At 33.0% G+C, this 21,983-nt stretch overlaps 2 protein-coding genes across 3 annotated transcripts; both read left to right on the top strand.

Annotated features, from left to right (window-relative positions):
* Positions 1-5,373: 5,373 nt before the first annotated feature.
* On the top strand, positions 5,374-9,424 carry LOC120262266 (probable cyclic nucleotide-gated ion channel 20, chloroplastic). 2 transcript variants are annotated; one of them, XM_039270353.1, is made up of 13 exons: positions 5,374-5,462; positions 5,695-6,075; positions 6,175-6,360; positions 6,438-6,536; positions 6,676-6,813; positions 7,005-7,253; positions 7,361-7,627; positions 7,807-7,952; positions 8,076-8,153; positions 8,300-8,429; positions 8,499-8,745; positions 8,845-9,013; positions 9,127-9,424. In XM_039270353.1, the coding sequence occupies exons 2-13, from the start codon at positions 5,743-5,745 to the stop codon at positions 9,260-9,262; spliced, it is 2,178 nt and encodes a 725-aa protein (XP_039126287.1). In that variant the 5' UTR covers positions 5,374-5,462; positions 5,695-5,742; the 3' UTR covers positions 9,263-9,424. The 2 variants fall into 2 exon arrangements, with proteins under 2 accessions (XP_039126287.1, XP_039126286.1); XM_039270352.1 differs by having other exon boundaries at positions 6,172-6,360.
* A 1,840-nt stretch (positions 9,425-11,264) lies between these two features.
* On the top strand, positions 11,265-12,674 carry LOC120260703 (peroxidase 59-like). The gene is given in 5 exon segments (XM_039268255.1): positions 11,265-11,514; positions 11,598-11,780; positions 11,872-12,037; positions 12,114-12,442; positions 12,444-12,674. Coding segments are annotated over 5 exon segments (978 nt in total). The 5' UTR covers positions 11,265-11,304; the 3' UTR covers positions 12,534-12,674.
* The last annotated feature ends 9,309 nt before the right edge of the window (positions 12,675-21,983 follow it).

The following is a 21,983-nucleotide window of genomic DNA, read 5'->3' as shown; positions in this document are numbered from 1 at the left end:
ACAAGAAAGAAAGAAATAAAGAAAGAAGTACCCAAATCAAAGCATATTAATTAAACCCACATTTATAATTTCTGATTAATTAAAAACCAAAATTATATTGTATAACATAAAATCAATGTATAGCATTTTTTTTTAATAAAATGTAGATAAATCACATGTTAGGGATATGCACATACATAAAATTAATACCTCAACACATATCTGCCCTCATGTGTGAATTGAGGTTCAAGCCTGCCGCTTTAGCAAGACATGAATACCCTACGCACGAATCCGATGCCAATATATTAAGAGGTAGTTGATAATGTATAACATTTTGATTTAAAAACAAAAATGAAAAACTTTTTTTTCTTTATTATTTGTTATTTTATGTTCATAAATAAAATCTGGTTTTTTTTTATAATGTGAACAAATCATCATGCTCGCCTACCCTATTTACACATCAATTGTGCATTGGGAAGGAGTCGAATTGTCGATTTTCCTCATAATAGTCAAATGTCTTAATCGTTTGGACATTGTGACTCGGTTTTTGAAACATAATTTGGGTTAATTTGATATTTAAGAAAATAATAACTTTGAAACTTATGTAATTTTAGTTAAATTATAACAAAAATACTGACCGAGATATAGAGCCACATTTACATAACTATAACACAGAAAACACCGAATGATATATTTTCCTCCATAACTCCACCAATCAATGTAAACTAACAATATGATTTAAATATATATCTATTTTTAATCTAACTTTTGTATTACAAATTGGATTTTTTTTTTAAAAAAAAATAGATAAATCATGTGTGTAATTTATTAAAAAAAATAATATAAGTACAAATGCAACAATTAGGACCAAAGTTAGAGACATGTAATTTAAGATTATTAGAGCACACAAAATCACAATACAATAATAAAAAACAAGAGATGAGAAAATGCGGTAGGTATTATTTTGAGGTAATTGCAAAAAAAAAAAACATTATTCATATGTTCTGTCAGTCTTAGTGTCAAGGGGGTCTTCAATTGGGCCTATGCTTAGAAGAGAGCACCCACTAACACCAGAAAAAAAATACATAAGAAATCAAGACAAAGTTTGATAATCATCATTGAATCCCAACTTAAGTTTGTTCAAATCATATGTTGCAGATGAAAAGAAAACATTTGATCAATTTTAATTAGAATTGAAATTGGGAGGATTTGAATTTCACCCTTAGAATTCAAAACTTTATATTTCACATAATTCATGCACTATATATGTTCCGAAAATTAAATTGATTTTAAATTTTTTATCGTTAAAAAAAAACTTCCTCCGTCCGTTTATATGTGTCAACTTCTAGAAGCTTTATATGTCATAAGTTATTTAACCACATAACTAATTGAAGGGTTAATTTTTAAATTTAATCTAACAAATTTATTTAAATTCATTATTGTTCAGTATTTTCACCTTAAATACATGTGCATTGTGGATAGGGAGAAAAACAAGTAAAATTAAGTTAAATGTTTATGAATTTATAATTTCAACTATTTTTTTTATTTTTTTCATGAAATGAAATGATCTGAATAGACACTTATAATAATACTGGGACTATTTCTTAAGTTAGGGGACCGTCTTCATTGAAGAGGATATATCATGATTTAATAATTAGAGATCAACCAAAAACATGGCGGAAATTGTCAAAATAAGCAAAATTTACAAAATGATTGGTTCGCCATCACCAATATTTCTTCCGATCTTACAATAACCTCCTTGCAAAAATAAAATTACATGAAGTTTAATAGAAATTCATTAAAAAAAAATCCTCGGTATACCATTTCTAGCACTTTCTAAGGCCCGAGGGGTGGAGGCAGGAAATTTTTTTAGGACGGCAAAAAAAAATTTTTAGAGAGGAAAATTAATAAATATTTTAATAATATATATATATATATATTAATAATATATATACTAATTTATAGAAAATCAAGTTGTCAAACAATAAAGTTTTATAGAAATTTTTTTTACTACTGTATAACCAATTTACTGGTCAAATAATAGACTTTTATTAAAAAATATATACTATATAAACTAATTCATAAAATATTAAACAAACCAAGTAATAAATTTTCACAAATATATTTTTTAAAATATTATTATTTTTATATTATATGCATTAATATGTAATACGTAATATGTAATTAATATATATGTATATATAATTTTTTTAAAAAAAATTATTTAAATAGTCACCATCTATTTGACTACTCCTATTTCAGTAATTGAATTATAAAAAATTTCAATTGGGTACAAAAACTTTAAATTCACATTCAATTGAAACACTTATACAAGAGGTTAGTAATCCAGTTTTTAAAATTGAATCGGGTGTCAAGTTTTTTGGATTGGTAAAAACTCGACCTGTATTCAACCTGTTTAAATCAGATACCCGGTTTAAACCAGATCGGATATTTGGATCCAAATTTAAGTTTTAAATTTTAGTTTTATCTGATACTCAGTCCATGTAGCTTAACATGTTACAGAACTTATGACATTCTTGTGTGTGAGATTTCAACTCATATTTAAAACAGAGTTACCTTTAATTATATTATAAAGATGAAGACTCATAATATTATTACTTTATGTCACATGACATGTCTGATGTGGCATAAATTTTGTCATCTGTAATTCCATATCAAATTACTCTTAACTTTGTTAGCATAAGTTTTGGGTACTCAATTGAAATTTTATATGATTAGTAACTGAAATAGAAGAAGCCGAATAATTAAGTTTGAAAAAAAGTGGATAAACCATATTCATTAAGATAACACAAAACACAGAAGCACAATACAGTCCCAACAACAAAAGCCACAAGTCAGCCCACCAGGAGTGGGAAACCACACAACGAACACAACATCTCACAAAAAGGAACCAACAGGCCACTAGAGGGATAGACCCCCCCTAGGGCACAAACAAACTAAAAACACTAGCCCTCACTCAGGGAAGGAATCATATCAGACTAAGCGCTCTGCTCCAAGTCAAGTGAAGCAAAAAAGTCAAGGCTTCTCCTAAGCTTTCCACTCGGCTCCTCCAACTTTGCTTTCTTTGCTTCAGGAGCTGCATTCATCCACAAAAAACACCATATGAATAATCTTAACAATGATTGAAGTAAATGAAGAGTAGACACAGTAAAAAATATGCGCATTTTTTTCCAACCAAATATTCCAGGTTACTGATCGAAGGAGCAGATCCCAACAAGAGATGAGCGATTTGTTAAATTGTGAATGCCAATTCCCCCATAGATCCATCAGGGAATTGGGGTTACGATGAGCACCAAACAGTTAGCAGAAATAGCTCCAAATATGAGAAGCCACCGAGCACTGTGTAAGGAGATGGTCCGCAGATTCCACTTCTGCATGACACATCACACAAGTGATGTCATGAAGGACATTACATCTTCGGATAGCCAGGTTCTGCAAGGTGAGGATTTTATCATCCCGGGCTAACCAGTTAAAAAGAGTAATCTTTTTAGGGCAACCACCTTTGAGAATGAGAGGTGTCCACTTACACCGGAGCCCACCATCATTCATAAATTGATAAAAGGATTTGACAGAGAAAATCCCATTTGGGCACAGTTTCCAATGTCGAAGATCCTTCACAGTGCTATTCTGTAGACAGATCGAAGTAATCATATTACGCTCTCTAGGGGAGTCCCTAGGAGGGAAATCCAAAACCCCGGTGATCAACTCCCTAACAGTACTTTCCTTATCCCTAGATGCCTGAAACATGTGAGGCCAAATGTCCGCAGGGGCACGACCCTCTAACCAATTATCAAGCCAGAACAGTGTTGACGAACCACCTTTTACAGTTGAACTTAAATTTTTTCGAAAGGCCTGCAAGACCTTAAGTATATCATTCCAAAAAAACAGATCTTCTACCATATTGCTTGTGAAAAAGATTCCAGACCAGCATCCTACCAAAGTAATTTTCTCAGAAAATCTCTTACCCACACCAACGACCACCCAAGATGATCTTCCACCACCACTTACCTAGAAGAGCATTGTTAAAAACCCCCAAGTTAAGAATATTCCAACCCCTTGATCTCTAGGTCACAATCTCTCCCAACTCACTAAGTAGGTTTTAGGATGTTGATGAGCCGGACCCGACCATAGGAAATCTCTTCTAATTTTGTCAATAATTTTAATCACCCAGCAAGGCAACTTAAATAAAGACATCCAGTAGGTGGAGATAGCTGTAAGGATAGAGTTTACGAGCGTTAATCTTCCCCCTAAGGATAAAAATCTAGATTTCCAAGCTGGCAACCGAGATCTAACCTTATCAATAAGGATATCCCAGTCTTGCTTCCTAGGTCTCCTACCAGAGATAGGTATCCCAAGGTAGGTCAACGGGAGAACCCTAGAGGAACAATGCAAGGTCCTAGTCAAAAAAAGGCGGAGGCTCTAAATTTCTTTGCGAGGTATATAAACAAGTATTTTTGAAGTTAACCCCCAGGCCAAAGAGCCCCTCAAACACATAGAGAATCAACTTGATGATCCTGAGATCCTCCACCCCCCTGTAGACATAACCAAAAGATCATCTGCATATTGCAGGCGACACATTTTAATCCCCGACCCCCCAATCGGAACCCCATGCAGGACACCAGATTTGAGGGCCCGGCTAAACATTGAACTTAAGACATCCACCACAAGCGCAAACAGCAGCGGGGAGAGAGGATCACCCTGTCTCAGCCCCCTCCGATATCGCACATAACCACATTGAGTGTTGTTGATGAGAAATTTTGCCTTAGAGGAGGCCAGAATGGTTTTGACCCAACCACTCCATCTTTCACCAAAACCTCTGGCTTTCAACAAATCTAAGAGGAACCCCCAATCCACGGAGTCGAAGGCCTTAGAAAAATCCACCTTAAGAATAAGACCCATAAGGTGGTGCTTTTCCATGTAGAAAATGAGTTCCTAAGCAGTTGCGATATTATCCGTGATGCATCTTCCTTTGATGAAAGCAGACTGAGTAGGGTTAATCGAATCATCAATCTTAGTGCTAAGCCTATTAGCGAGGATTTTGGTGATGATTTTAAGCGAGCAATTAATCAAACTGATTGATCGATAGTGCGAAGGGTTTTGTGGGCTATGCTTCTTCGCAATCAGTGCAATATTTGACCAATTAATTTTTTCTAAATTGGCTCAATAATTAAGTAACTATTCAAATAATTTATCTATTTAAAAAAAGAAGAAAAAAAAAGCCATGACCCCTTAGCCTCCCCTAGCTCCGCCCCTTGCAAGGGCATGCCTTATTGACTTGGACTTTGACTCGGTATGAAGATTCCAAAGAAGCTGCCTATATCACAAGACTGCCAAGTGCTACCAAGCTCCTGTTAATAAATAATAAGTCTATTTCTTCACAACTACTTTGAACTAAACCCTCTCTCCGCTTGCTGCTTGTAATCGATTTTGTGGACTTTGTCATATATCATCAAGTGCTCCAGGTTTGATCTGTTCCCTTGCTTTTGATGTTGTTTGATGCTAATATTTAGTTTATCCATGTGTACTTCAGCTCAATCCCTGGTTTTTCATGTTCTTATTGCTTGTATTTTTTTAGTTTCAATCCATGTTTCTTCTTCATGTTGTTCTTGTTTCTATTTCAGTTCAATCCTTTGTTAGTCTCATTTTGATGATTCAACATGCTCAATTTTTCAATCCTTAACTTAATTTGTTCAGGTGTTGTTCATTGTTTGGGTGTTTTCATACTGCTTTGGTAGTTGAGAAATGGCTAATGATATTGAGATGGTGAGAAGAGTTCATCGAAGTTCTTCGGTATCTATACCGATGAATGCTTTGTATCAAGAGGAAAATGCTTTAGTGTCTCATACTGGACCTTTACTCAGAGTAACATCACGCATAACACCTTCTGGTGATACTTCTTGTATAGAGCAGGAAAACGGAATGATTCATCAAATAACAATGGATGATAATGGTAACCGAAGAAATGAACACCTCTTGAGGTCTGGTCCTTTGGGTTTATGTAATGATCCTAATTGTGTTGTATGTCCTGCTGTTTATAAAACCAAAAGGGCTACCAATTGTCAGGTTGATAATAAGGTAATTATAATCATGCTCTTCATCTGATTACAAACTTTATCATGTTTATGATGTGGAACAATGTTTGAGAATTTATGTTTGATTTTGCTTGAACAGAAGAATAACAATGTTAATGGGGAAACTGAACAATGGGCTTGGAAATCGTTTTCATTTCTCTGTCCATATTTGCCAATTATGAATCCCCACACAGGTGTAGTCCAAAAATGGAACCGATGTTTTGTGATTTTTTGTTTGTTAGCAGTCTTCGTTGATCCATTGTTCTTCTTCCTCTTTCGGACACAACAGGTACATTTTGGATTTTGTTTGCATTGAATTGTTTGTGGTTAGATTTTCAAACATCTATTGTCTTCAATGACCAACAGGATAACATGTGTATTGTTCTTAACTGGTCTTTCGCAATAGTCATCGCTATTGTCCGAAGTGTGACTGATTTTGTTTACCTTTTACACATGCTTCTTCAGGTAACAATTGCTTATTTATTTTTGTCATTCAAGCCTTTGATTCTTAAATAGTCTTTCTTCAACTCTTTATTTCTTTCTTTCTCTTTTTCCATGTTCTGTGTTTTTGTTGTTCTGAATATGAGTGAATTATTTCCTGCAGTTTAGGCTGGCTTATGTTAATCCTGAGTCTCGTGTTGTTGGTGCTGGGGATTTTGTCGCTGAACCTAAGAAAATTGCTCTTCACTATCTTCGTGGTTATTTTCTGCTCGATCTGTACAATGTCTTTCCCCTTCCTCAGGTAAACATTTCACCAAAGTTAACACTAATTGAATTTTAGTTTATTTGGTTGATTCTCATTTTCAATCACTTAATTCATTATAGACTGTATTCATCACTGCAAGCTATTGAAATTTGAATGTTATTTATTACCTATTAGTTGTTTGATTATGATAAACTGATAACATCTCTTCTCTTGTTTCCTTGATCAAGGTTATTATATTGTTCGTTATCCCAAGATATCTGGGATCATCAGCTGCAAATTATGCGAAAAATCTTATACGTGCTGTTGTTCTTCTGCAATATATTCCAAGAATTTATCGATTCTTCCCATTGCTTGCTGGGGAGTCAACTAGTGGCTTCATATTCGAATCGTCATGGGTTAATTTCATCATCAATCTTCTCTTGTTCGTCTTGGCCGGACATGTTGTGGGTTCTTGTTGGTACCTCTTTGGCTTACAGGTTACTGAGCACGCCAGCTTAGTTTTCATATAAAATTTTAGCTATGATAAACTTTGCTTTACCCGTTTCCTTTAATTTTGATTATGAATTTTCTTTCTTCTGTGCAGAGGGTAAATCAATGCTTACATGAGGCATGCTCTGGATCTAATGTTAAGTATTGTAACATGTTCATTGATTGTGGACGTGGGAACAATATCAACTTGTTTAATTCAAAAGGAGAGAGTTGGCAAGATTGGCGAAATAATGGAAATGCTAGTGCTTGTTTTACTACTACTGGCAGTTTCCAGTATGGAGTGTATCAGCAGGCTGTTCTCTTGACTGCAGAACGTAGCATTATTCGGCGTTACCTTTATTCTTTGTTTTGGGGTTTTCTGGTACTAATTTCTTCACTTCTAGTTTCATTGATAAACTGTACTTTTGTTGAAATCAAAATCCTGCCAATATTGATTGTTGAAAGACGTATTTGTGAATTTCATTTCTGCAGTTTCTAGAAATTCTTCTGATACCAAGTTCAGTTCTCATTTTCTTTTTTACTGATACTGTTTGTGGATAGCAAATTAGCACAATGGCTGGCAATCTGGCCCCAAGTTATTTTGAAGGAGAAGTTTTGTTTGTCATGGCAATTGTCGGATTGGGACTGCTCCTATTCGCATTACTAATTGGAAATATGCAGAACTTTCTTCAAGGTCTTGAAAGAAGGTATGCCCAAATTATTATTGGCAAGAGAGTAATGATAATTGTTACACACAAGTGATGGCAAATATGCAAACAAACCAGTTCATTTGTTTTGTTTATATACATACATTATGTTTGTTTTTGAAGAAAATTGGAAATGCAACTAAGAAGACGTGATGTCGAACAGTGGATGAGACATCGTCGTTTGCCAGAAGAACTAAGGAGGTTTGTAAAAATGCATGAGTACACATTTTAAAATATTAACCATAGCCATGACAAGCAATTTATTTCTTGTTCTTTTAGTCAAGTTGTAAACTAGTTCTATAGTTTGTTTATATTTGATGATGATGATGATGATGATGATGATGTAGACAAGTAAGACAGGCTGAACGATTTAGTTGGGCGGCAACTCGAGGGGTTGATGAAAGAGAACTGATGGAAAATCTACCGGATGATTTGCAAAGAGAAATCCGTCGACATTTCTTCAAGTTCCTAAAAAATGTAAGTCTTCCAGTGTTTTGCTTGCTAGTTGTCAAAATCGGTTATCTCAAGTGTGAAACTTATTTGCAGGTTCGTATTTTCTCTCAAATGGATGAGCCATTGCTTGATGCCATCTATGAGAAATTAATCCCAAAGATATTCATTGGTGGAAGTCATATTGTGTATAAAGGAGGACCACTTGAAAAAATGCTTTTCATTGTGAGAGGTAAGCTTGAGAGCATTGGAGAGGATGGAATTCCGGCTCCCTTGTCAGAAGGCGATGTATGCGGTGAAGAGCTGTTATCATGGTGCCTCGAACACTTCTCTATCAGCAAACGTACGAGTTAAATATATTGGGATGTTACCTTTTGTATCAATTTTATGCACACACTATTGCTTTAGTTTCCTAAAAATTCAATTTGCTTTTAATCACCAGATGGAGGTGAAGGGAAAATTAAGCTTCCAATAACACAACTACTGTCGAGTAGAACGGTTAGATGCTTGACTAATGTTGAAGCATTTGCGCTCCGAGCTGCAGATCTTGAAGATGTCACTGCATTGTTCGCCCGGGTCTTGCGAAACCCGAAAGTTAAAGGGGAAATGAGGTAATTACAGATGATACTGATACAAGTTTGGTAGGAAGTGAAACTACAAAATCCAAACACAAATAATTCATAAACATTGATTGCAGTAATGTTTGATTAACTCTGGAATGCAGGTCGAAATCTCCGTATTGGAGAACAATTGCGGCCATACGCATTCAGGTTGCATGGAGGTATCGACAGAAACAGAGGCAGTTGAAGCGGGCGAGTAGTTCGGGCTCCGGCCATGGATCTGTTCATCCTAGTCTCTGATGCATATTCAAGATTTTGTAAGAGAAATTTTTTGTGGCAAGTTGCTCTGTGGTCTTTTTGCGTGTTTATATTTATATGTAAAATAGGTAAATGATCATTCATGGGCATAATGTTGTTGATCTGATAGTTGATGTTTTGCATAAATATTAGATAAATTTTGTATCTTGTTGTGATTGTAGCACCGAGGGAAAACAGAGGAAAGGATAAAAAAAAAACACAGGGAAATTTAAGTGTTTTTTTAATAATTATTTGTATTTATGATTTGTGTTTATAATTTGCGGTTTTATTTGTTTATTTCTTCCGTTCTTTTTATTTGTAAAAAATTAGTTATTTTTTCAAAATCATCATTAATTTATATTTTTGTATTTTTTTTTCATATTTAATTTTAAGAAGGAAAATTGAATAAAATGTTTAGGGTAATTTTTAAAAAAATAATATTAAATATTTTTGATATTTAGAAAATGACATATAGGGAAGAACATGCATTTGTGACAGATAAAAAAGAACAAAAGAAATAGTTTTTAATTATAATGTAGCGATTTTTCTTATTAACTTTTCACCATTGAGTGCTGCTTCTTTCACTTGTTTCTATCATTTATAGTACACTGGTGAAGTAAAAGCTTATAATCATTAAATGGGAGGGAAAAAGGCTTATTGAAATTGATCAAATTTGGATATGATTAATATCGATTTAAATAAATATTTAAAAAATTAAATAAGTATACAAATACAATATATATCATTTTTATTCAACATATACAATTAAAAATTAATTAAAAAAATAAAAATTAGTTTAAAATTTAATTGGAGGAAAATAATGAAATAACTAATTGTTCCTTAACCCTATTGACACTAAGTTATTTACATATTAACAAAGATAAAGAGTTAAATCTCTTCACAGTAAAAGATGTGGTAATATATAAAAAATTCATGCATGCTTTTGATTTTATGATTTGTCTACTTAATAAAAAAAAATGATGGGTCATTATGTCCATATTCATGAGAACACTTTATGCATTTTTCAAAATAAATGAATAAATAAATAAATAAACCTTTTTACAATAACTCTTTGGTTCTTGGTAGCCTTTGCCCATCATTAATTTGATTTTTTTTTTCCTTTTTTTAATCTGTATTTTTCTAATCTTTCCCATCAATTTGTACTTCCATCATCACATGCACACATCATTCTAATTATATCAAAATATTAAGTTATTTATCCATGTTTCATTTATATATAAACTGTGAAATGGGATAAGATCAACTATCATATTAAAAAAAATCATTAGAATCAAAAATAGGTAAACCTTATCTTGAATCATCCTCTACCATTCATGCACCTCCAATGCATGGAATATTCCACTAGCTAGCTCTTCTAACAAAGTGGACATCTACTTAAATTGACAAGCAATTAAACAACACAATGAACACATGCAAGCACTAATTTACACTAATTTAAACTTCTGATCACCTTAATGCAAGCGGCCAACTTTGAATTGGACACTACAAACATAAATCAAGTAGTTTTTAATTAGTAGCACTACTGCATGTCCTAGCTAATGCTAAAAGACAAATGACAACTATCTTGTTCTATATATTTATCCCTTCAAAGCAAAGACATTCCTAATAAACTCTCCCAACATTCTCTTATTGCAAGCTTACATATATCGTCCTTTCATTAATAAATTAACATGAACTTAGCCGCCCACCACTATCCATGCATGCATGCATGATGAAGAACCCATGCAATACTTGACCTGAAAGCAAAGATAAACAAAACCCAAAAGTTACTATTACTCCACCCAAGAAAGTTTTATTTGTATTTTATTATGAATATTAAAGAAGCAAAACTTTTCTTAAAGGATTATTAGTCAATTAACTCTAGTAAAACACATACCTCAGAATATTCTATGTTTTTCTAGGGGTGTACTTGCAAAATCTCCTACACCACACGTCTATAAATGCGCATTGAAGGATGAAGTTGATCATCAAACTAATTATCAGTTAGAAACTTGAAGAAAGGAATTAAGGAGTGAATATTGAAGATGAAGAAGGCTTGTGTGTTTGTAGCTTTATTGCTTGTCTTGTTTCTAAGTGTTTTTGGTGTTCAATCACAATTGAGCACTGACTTCTACTCTTCAAGTTGTCCAAACGTTCTCAAAGTTGTGAGACGTGAAGTCTTCAAAGCTCTCCAGACTGAGATGAGAATGGGTGCCTCTTTGCTTCGCCTTCACTTCCATGACTGTTTTGTCAACGTAAGTATACATATATACATACATTAGACTGTAATTTCTATAGAACTTTTTAATATTGTTTGCTTTGAATTATGGCTGGTCAGGGTTGTGATGGATCAATTTTGCTAGATGGAAGTGACAGTGAAAAGCTCGCCGCACCTAATTTGAACTCTGCAAGAGGCTTCGATGTTGTCGACACGATAAAAACCGCCGTCGAGAATGAATGCAATGGAACAGTGTCTTGTGCTGACATACTTGCCATAGCTGCAAGAGATTCTGTTGTTTTGGTATATATATACATAATTTTTAATATATTTATATTATTTAACTAAATAGACGATGACATGATCATATATGTATATTTTTTTTCACTCACAGAGTGGTGGCAATAGTTGGAAAGTATTATTAGGGCGAAGAGATGGTTTGATAGCAAATCAGTCGGGTGCTAACTCCGGCCTCCCTTCTCCCTTTGATTCTATCAACACAATCATCACAAAATTCAATAACGTCGGTCTTAATGTAACTGATGTTGTCTCCCTTTCAGGTACACATCTAAAGCTAATAGAATGAAAAACCCAAGCTTATATATATTTATACTAATATAAATTTAATTTACATAGGCGGTCACACAATTGGTAGAGCCCGGTGCGTGTTGTTCAGCAACCGTCTATTCAACTTCTCTGGCACTGGAGCTCCTGATTCAACCATGGACACTGACATGGTGGCCGACTTACAAAAGCTATGTCCGCAAAATGGTGATGGCAATGTCACGACGGCATTAGATCGGAACTCGACTGATGTTTTCGACAACCATTACTTCAAGAACTTGTTGAACAACAAAGGTTTGCTTTCATCTGATCAAGGTTTGTTTTCAAGTGCTGATGGTGTTGCTGCCACAAAGAGTTTAGTGGAGAGTTACAGTAGTGATAGTAGTCTTTTCATGACTGACTTTTGTTAACTCAATGATCAAAATGGGGAATATAAGCCCTCTGACTGGTTCAAATGAAGAGATACGCAAGAATTGCAGGGTTGTTAATTAATTTATTCCAGACTTGGTCTTTGGATTAATTATTATCAACAGCAGTATGATTTGTATGCCTTAATTTCGCACTATGATATAATGTGCTTGTGAAGCTCAAAGTGATGATGTCCTAGTTGAGTTTCTCATGTTGATGAATAATAATTGCTACTCATACTTGGTAAAACTTTGCGTGAATGTCTTTTTCTTTTATTTTAATGCATAAGGTGGGCTAATTATGTTATTTTAATTAAAGCAAAAGTCTTCTCAGAAACAAAGTGGACTACAGAGAATGATAGGATATTAGATGAAGACCTAGTTGAATTTGGATGTGACTGATTTTAATCATTTTTATTAATTGATTCATATCTTAAAAAAAAAGTTAGATATTCATCTAAATTAATAGTGTGGCAAATCAATCTAATTATTTAAGAAGGCATAAATCATGTTAAATAAATGTTCATCTATAGAGAGAATTAAATAATAACAATGTGGCTTTTTGATTTTGGATTTTGTTTTTATGTCAATGATGCGTTTGCTTTTCTTTTTAATTTATTAATATTATAGATGTTGAATGAAGTTCATGTAATTAATTTTGGATTGGCATTCTTGTTATATTTCCAAATCACTTATTACTTTATTTATTTATATTATTTTTCAAATAGGCTACAAGCACCACCCACTGAAGATGTCAAAAGATAAATATATATATATATATATATATATATATATATATATATATATATATATATATATATAAAAGTGCATCAATTACGGTAGTTTAATCACCTCTTAAGGATTTGTCATGTGAGACATGTAATATGTGGGCAATGAAGATCTGCTACTTGCGCCTAAGATGGTATATCATAAATTATAACCTCATGATATAAATCTCCTCGATCCTTGATGAGTGTACAATTTTCATGTATTTTATATCAATTTATACACTTAATTGACATGTATTACAACCATATTGTGAAATGCAATGCTAAATATAGTGTGTTGTGCATTAACAGGCTTAGAGCAGTGTCATTTAAAGACGAGAGAGACAAAAAAAAACATTTCAGACCTTAAACGGTGAAGTTGGAGTTCTCTCAACATCATTAGAAGAAAGACAAGGCAAAATGGCATGGGTAGCTTACATGCATACAGTCGTCCTTACGGCCTTAAGTCAATTCCAGAAGATCTTGCAGGCATGTTTATGCCCATAAGGTGGATTTAAAGCCAATTCAGAGGAACTTAGGCGTAAGGTTTATGCTCGTAAAGATGCCCGTAAGTACCATCCAGAGGAGCAAAACAGTGAAGCTTACGGTCCAGCGCTTACGGCTGCAAGTTGGACCGCAACACAAACAGAAGACCTTATGGATGGGGCTTACGGCTGTAACTCGTCCCATAAGGCTCGCGGTCATCTCCTCCAGCTCCTTTATGACCTAGCCTTTACACCCATAAGCGCCCCTTAAGCAGTCGGGTATAAATAGAACTTATGAAGATTTTTAGAGTATCTTCTATTCTTCTATTCTTTAGGGGCGATTCTTGGAAGCAAGGTTGAGGAAGATAAGAGAGAAATCTCCAACATTTAGGGAGCAATTTCAAGGGGGATTTGGCTTTACATTGAAGGGGATTAAAGATCATAGTCGCTCAAGCTCATCTTGGCGGCATGCATGGAAGCTTAACTAGGGCTTCTCCGACGATTCTTTATCGATGAGATTGAGAAGGGGGTTTCATGACTTTCATGTTCTCCCCCATTATTTGTATCTTGAATGCTTGGCTTCCATTGATGGAGGGCTAATTTGTACATATTTGGGCATAATTGAACTCTAGGATTTATTTTCTTAACTTTGGTTGTTGGATTTTTTATTTGCAATCATATCTGTAATTAAATGCTTGATTGCTAATAAGGAGAAAGCCCTAGCAAACATACTTGGTATTGTTACTTGACGAGAAGAAATTCCCACATAGCATAGACTTACCGCAATTCGAGAGGATAGTGGGTACATCTCTGGTTAAGGTATCTAGGAGACTTTGTCTCCCACAATCCTTCTGAGTGGATCGATGATAATTTCCCTGCTCTTTTGCAATCATGTAGAGCGGATTTTAGGAAAAATCACATTTTGCTCTGTATTCGGATTAGGGGTAATCTCTCTCTTAGGGGAAAGATTATCTACTTAAGAGATTATCATTGTCCACAATAAGATTTCATAAAGTATATATTAATGTGATTGTGTGGATATCTGTATTAGCTCTGCACTTATTCAGTTACACTTCATCTGAGAAATCAAGGTTTTGTATATTTCGAAAAACTTTTTGGTTCAAATAAGATTGCATGTTTAAACAACTAATGTCCTATGCTTAATAAACCTAAAGGGATACTCCCGGACATCGTTTTCTTCTTTGATTTCTCTCCTATCATTTCTCGTATTTTCTTGTGTCCTTTTGCTTTTATTCACACATTTATCACTCGTTGTTTATTATTTTTGGGTATAGAGTCATTACTAATATTCACTTCTTTCTCTGTGGATTGATACTCCGTTTTACACATACTTTATCACGCAATCGACATATATACTATCATCTTTATCCAATGTTGTCAGACCCGGACCGGCTCGGCCGGTTCAACCGGAAAACCCGGGAACCGACCATGTGGCCGGCCCGGGTATACCCCATTGAACCGGATATGGAAAAACCCGGTGTTAACCCGGTGACCCGGGCGGTTCAATCGGGAACCGGTTGACCCGGCCGGGTCAATCGGGTCACAATATTAGAGTTTTTTTTTTTTACGATATTTAATAATTTATTATTATTTTCTCATTAGAAACTACAAAATCATGTATATTTATTAATATTGTTTTTTAATTTATAATCAATAAATAGAATTACAAATATATATATATATATATATCATAAACATACCAACAAAAAAATTAGCATTTAAAAATAAAATTTATTAATATGTTATGTAAATACTAAATACTTTCTAAAATTTAATTTATTAAAAAAATAAAACAATAAATGAGTATAATTTTATTATAAAATATAAAAATAAAATATTCTAACTAAATAAAAAATATAAGAAAATTTAAAACAAAATAAAATCTCAATTGAAATTGGGTAAGTTACATAATTTATTGATAAAATGTATCATCCATATAAAAGATAAGAATTAGTAAATTAAATTTCTTAGGACAAAATCAACCAATAAACAAACAAATAAATAAAAAACACCGAGAGAAGTTCAATAATTATATATTAATATATTAAATTTATAAATATTTAAAAAAATTTAAAAATAAATGATATAATTAGAAAACACTAGTGCATATAAGGTCATTTATCAATTTAAATATCAAATTTGAGTAATTTGTTATATTATAATTATAGTTTTAATATTATATTTGTTCATTATTAATTATTATAATATTTTTTATATTTTATTATTGATCCCAGTTCAACCCCGGTTCGATCCGGTCGAACCCATTAACCCCTGACCCCTGCCTTTAATCGGGTCAATATCCGGGCTGGGTCTAACAACCTTGTCTTTTATCAATCATGCCATACAATTCTTGCGAGATGAAATATATAATTTCTCCCATGAAAATTCACACTAGCACTCAGTTAATTCTAGTGAGTAATGAGTAATTGGTACTATACAACGCTGTGGACACGGGGTTTTAAACCTGTTCCTGCCACTCATTGGAAAGTGAGAACCTACTTTATGTAGTGCATGGTTCTCACTATTTTTATTTTCCATGCCAATTATATAATAACGCTTAATTATAATCCGAAAACTAAATCTGTGATTGCCATAATTAAACAATAAAGTGGCCGTCTCTTCAAAGTTAGATAATTCTCTAGCTTTCTCAGCTTTATTAAATGTTTACTTTTGTGTGTTTGTGTGATCAATGATCATAGTGGGCATGCATGGGAAGTGAGGAATAATATATCTGACTTAATTTTCTCAACGCCTAAGACATACATCCAATGTTTAATTTGTTTAATTATCATTATTACATGTTTACTTTGTAAGTGATCATAATGGCCATGCAAAGTCATGATAAGTTTTCTCGACCTTAAAAAAAACATTGGAAGTTGAAAAGCATGCAATAAGAGAGAGAGAGAGAGAGAGAGAGAGAGAGAGAGAGAGATTTATGTCTCAAGGAGAGTGAAGTTTAGTGCCTGTTTTTGGTGGGATGCTCCGTCATAAGCAACTATATATATATATATATATATAGTTCTTTTTATAAATATGCATATTATAGAGAAAGTCTTGTACTTGGTTAGTTAATTATTCTTGATAAAAAGTTAAATATATGAATTAGTTAGTTAAATGGTGACGACTCTTGACAAGGCAAAAAGATTTTAAATAAGTTTCTCTTAAAAATAAATTAATGAATAATTAAATTATTTCATGATTATAGATTCATAAATTTATCGTTTATCTATTTTTTTAAAAAAAATGATTACAGATTCATAGGCGAGTTGTGAATTAATTGTTTATGATATTTAAATAACATATAATTAAACCAACCGTTAAAATAATAACCGCAACTATTTGGTTATTATGTTTTTAAAAATAAATTTTCAATTATAAAATATAAATATTGCTAATAAAACATTTATAAAAAGAGAAAAAAACAGAGTTCTCTACCAAATGGCATGCAAACAACCTCTGTTTATAGTATTACTGTGCTTATAAGTAGAAAAAAAATGGGATGCACAGTAATTTGATCTGAATCATTCAATCAATTTGTTTACAGTAATTGAACAAATCTCAACCGTCCAACACTATTTCTACTACTACACCTCTAGCGAACATTTTAAAACCCCAAACTAAACTAATCAACCCAACCGAACCCATAATTATGCACAGTAATTTGATCTGAACCATTTAATCAATTTATGCACAGTAACTGAACAAATTTCAACCGTCCAACACTATTTCTACTCACCTACAACAAACATTTTAAAACCCCAAACTAAACTAATCAACCCAACCTAAGTCATAATTAGTTCTCACTGTAACACCTTAAGGGTTAATGTGTTTGTCTGCGGACGTTCTATGAATGTCCATAAATGGCATTTTCTCTTCTATTAAGTCATTAAAATACAGTGATTTTTTTTTTTGTGTGTAAAACGATCAAAGTATTCTCGTTAATAAGTTTTGTTTACTAGCATTCTATCAAAGATTAAAATAGTGTAATCGATAAATTTTAATGTATAATTTCTTTTATTTAGGACTACTTATTTTAAGATAAATTCAGATTGCAAGTACTTTCCATACTATTTACATGTTAATCACTGATCAAGAAATTTATTGCTCTAAACACAAAAATCAAAATAGGAATACATCTCTTAGGCACTTTAATCAATCACCGACACAATTATAATAATGTCCAAAACTTAATGCTGTATGTCAAAGAAAACATCTCGTTAATAAGTTTTGTTTACTAGCATTCTATCAAAGCTTAAAATAATGTAATCGATAAATTTTAGTGTATAATTTCTTTTATTTAGGACTACTTATTTTAAGATAAATTCAAATTGCAAGTACTTTCCATACTATTTACATGTTAATCACTGATCAAGAAATTCATTGCTCTGAACACAAAAATCAAAATAGGAATACATCTCTTAGGCACTTTAATCAATCACCGACACAATTATAATAAAGTCCAAAACTTAATGCTGTATGGCAAAGAAAACATGCAATTAACATGTTGAATGTTTGCATTTGCTTAAAAATTCAAAGAATTCCTTCCAAAGGATCATAGTTGCCTTCATTTGCTGAATTCCTTGACTCAAAATGCAAGGAACATGAGAGGAATGGTAACGTTTATAACTCAAAAGGTGACCAAGTCAAAGGTGGGTTTTAAAAACACATGACAACCTCCTAGGAAATTCTTGCCCATCAATTTGGAAGATCAAGAACCATCAGACTCAAGAATTACATCCATTCATATAAACATATATATTATATTGTTTGTTAATATAATTAACTATGTTAATATTCTGTTTGTACGATATATTTGTCTTTATTTAGTGTTGTTGGCACAATAAAAACCGAATTTTAGAATAAGTGTGATGGAATAGTGTCTTTTGGGGATACACTTATATATACCATAGCAGCCATATTTCTTGTTGTTTTGGTTTTATGTAGTTTTTAATAATTGTAAATTATTTAATTACATAAATATTGATATAAATATATATATATACATATAAAAATTATTTCATTTGAAGAGAGTGATGGTAATAGTTGGAAAGTATTATCAGGGGGAGATGGTTTGGTATATTTATTGTTCTCAATATATTCGTATTCAATATTTAAAATTTTGGTGTTTCACATATAATCTAACCATATCATATTTTTCTTTCAGATGATGTTTGAAATATTAGAAAAATATGAGTACATTGTAAAGTGTGGGTAACTTATAAAATTGTGTTTTGCTTTACCTAATTAAAGCATCTATAACTTGATCGTTTGTTAATTTCTTTACTGGTATATTGAAATATTATTTGTTCTAGAACTACAACTACTATTAGTATCTCATATGGGAACTCATATGAGATTTTTTTTGTGTGAAGTCTTTTCTCATACTAGCAATCTAACTATAACTACTACTACTATACTATCTCATTGCATTTCATATTGTTTGTTTTGGAGGAGTAGTAGTGTAGTGATTTTTACTCAATCTCTCATGCTATGTAAGCACATATAATAGGAATGTAAGCGTACATGCTGATCGTGTAATAAAGTGTGCGTAAAGTAGAGTGTCGGTCCATAGAGAAAGAGATGAATACTAGTAATCACTCTAGACCCGAAAAATAACCTAAACAATTGAGTGATGTGTGTGTGAGTAAAAACAAAAGAACATAAGAAAATACGGGAGGTAATAGGAGAGAAATCAAGGAAAAAAACAATGTCAGGGTATATCATCTCTCTAGGATTATGAGATATAGGACAATGGTTATCTAAACATGCAATCTTATTTGAACCGAAAGGTTTCCGAAAATATACAAAACCTTGATTTCTCAAGTGAAGTGTAACTGAATAAGTATAAAGCTGAAACAGACATCCACACAATCACATTAACACTTTATGAAATTTTATTGTGGGCTAATGATAATCTCTTAAGTAGATAATCTTTCTCTTAGATAATCTCTCTATTAAGAGAAAGATTACCCCTAATCCGAACACAGAGCAGAAATGTGATTTCTCCTAAAATCCGCTCTACATGATTGCAAAGAGCACATAAATTATCATCAATCTATTCGGAAGGATTATGCGAAACAAAGTCTCCTAGATACCCTAACTAGAGGTGTACCCACTATCATCTCGAATTGTGGTAAATCTATGCTAGGTGGGAATTTTTTCTCATCACGTAGAAATACCAAGTATGGTTGCTAAGCTTTCGTCTCATTAGCAATCAAGCATTCACTGACACAATCAGACTTAAAATAGATTTGATTGCAAATAAGAAATCAACTAAAGCATCAAAGATTTAACAACCAAAGTCAAAAATATAAACTCTAGAGTTCAACTATGCTCAAACATCTACGAATTAGCCCTCCATTAATAGAGAGCAAACATTCAAGACACAAATAATGGAGGAAAACATAAGAGCCATGAAAACCCCCTTCTCAATCACGTCAATGAAGAATCGCCAGAGAAGCCCTAGGTAAGCTTCCACACGCCACCAAGATGAGTTTGACAACTACGATCTTCAATCCCCTTGAATGTGGAGCTGAATCCCCTATGAAATTGCTCCCCAGGTGCTAGAGATTCGCCCTTTATCTTCCTCAACCTCACCTCTAAGAATCGCCTCTAAATCATAGAAGAATGGACTAAAAATCCTTATAAGTTCTATATATATCCGACTGCTTACAGGTTGCTTACGGGCGTAAAGGCTAGGTATTAAGGTAGTTGGAGAAGATGGTTGCGAGCTTTACGGGACGACACACTGCCTAAACACTGTCTGTAAAGTCTTCTGTTTATGTTGCGGTTCAGCTTACAGCCGTAAGCGTTGGACCGTAATCTTCACTGTTTTGCTCATTGTGACCGTCCTTACGGGCGTATCCTGTGATCGTAAGCTTCTCTGGATGATCCTTACAAGCGTAGCCCTTTGCCCGTAAAGTCCTCTGAATTGGCTCTGAATCCCCTTACGGCCATAAACATGCCAGCAAGGTCTTCTAGAATTGACTTACGGACGACCGTAAGGCGCCTGTAAGCCACCAAGTTTGCCTTGTCCATGTTCTAATGATGTTGAGAGAGCTCCAACTTCATCATTTAAAATCTGAAATGCTTCTTTTGGCTATCTCTCGTCTTTAAGCATTGTCATAAAGCGGCCTGTTAATGCACAAAACACTATATTTAGCATCAAATTTCACAATATGGTTCTAATACATGCCAATTGAGTATACAAATTGATATGAAATAGACGAACGTTGTACACTTATCAACACACACTCAATGTAAAATCAAACTAGCAAGAGAAAAGAGACATATAAATTGGTCACCTAGTTCAACACAACTTGCCTACGTCTAAGCTTTGCTCGTAAACTCCTCTAGATGGTCTTCACGGTCACCCTTTACGGGCATATGTCATGCCTATAAAGTCTTCTGATTTGGCTTTATACTCCTCTTTGTGGGCGTAAGTATACCCACAAATTTCTCTGGAAGAGGTTTACGGCAGTAAAGTTAAGTCGTAAGCTGCCCATAAGCCATCCTATCTGCCTTGTCCTTATTCAATTGATGTCGAGAAATTTACATCTTCTTCCTTTAGGATTTAGAATACTTTTTTTTTTTTGCTCTCTCTCGTCGTTAAGTGTTGTCTAAAGCTTGAAAATGCAAAACACACTATATTAAACATCGAATTCCAATATATAACTGTAATATATATGTAATGGGTAGAAAAATGATATAAAATAATAGAACATTCTAAACTCATCAATTACAAATGGAGGCAGTTATATTCCTCTGAAAGGACTCTTTAAATTATTTTAGCAAATACAAACATTCAACATGTTGCACATTTTCTATTTCGCATACATTGTATTCATTTTAGATGTCATTATAATTATGTCGGTGATTGATTGAAGTGCATGAAGACATGATGCCATTTTAATGAATTGTGTTTAGGGTTTTGAGTTCCGTGATTAGTGCCTTTAATTAATATGTGAATAATAATATGGAAAGCATGTAATCTAAATTTATCTAAGAATAATTAGTCATGAGCAAAAGAAATGGTACACTAAAATGTATTACTTGTTATATTTTAATCATTAATTATTAGACTATTTGGTATTAAAAATAAAGTTATCAGTGAGAATAATTAGACCAATATTTTACAGTAAAATATATTAGTAAGTAACATCTTAATGAAAATGATAAATAATTATAAACAATTTTTTATTGGTCAAAATATTCTAATTTCTCATTTAGGTGGTAGTATGCTAAATTTATTGATCAAAATAT

The sequence above is a fragment of the Dioscorea cayenensis genome, chromosome 5 (genome assembly GCF_009730915.1).
Source record: "Dioscorea cayenensis subsp. rotundata cultivar TDr96_F1 chromosome 5, TDr96_F1_v2_PseudoChromosome.rev07_lg8_w22 25.fasta, whole genome shotgun sequence".
NCBI classification, from domain to species: domain Eukaryota; kingdom Viridiplantae; phylum Streptophyta; class Magnoliopsida; order Dioscoreales; family Dioscoreaceae; genus Dioscorea; species Dioscorea cayenensis.
This window is presented reverse-complemented; position numbering and strand designations above follow the sequence as displayed.

What these genes read in the sequence shown, in the direction of transcription:
- LOC120262266 (XM_039270352.1), top strand. Translation starts at nt 5,743, where the DNA reads ATGGCTAATGATATTGAGATGGTGAGAAGAGTTCATCGAAGTTCTTCG. An exon ending in CTTCAAGGTCTTGAAAGAAG is followed by an intron (nt 7,953 to 8,075) that starts GTATGCCCAAAT and finishes TTGTTTTTGAAG; the next exon opens with AAAATTGGAAATGCAACTAA. An exon ending in AAAGTTAAAGGGGAAATGAG is followed by an intron (nt 9,014 to 9,126) that starts GTAATTACAGAT and finishes TCTGGAATGCAG; the next exon opens with GTCGAAATCTCCGTATTGGA.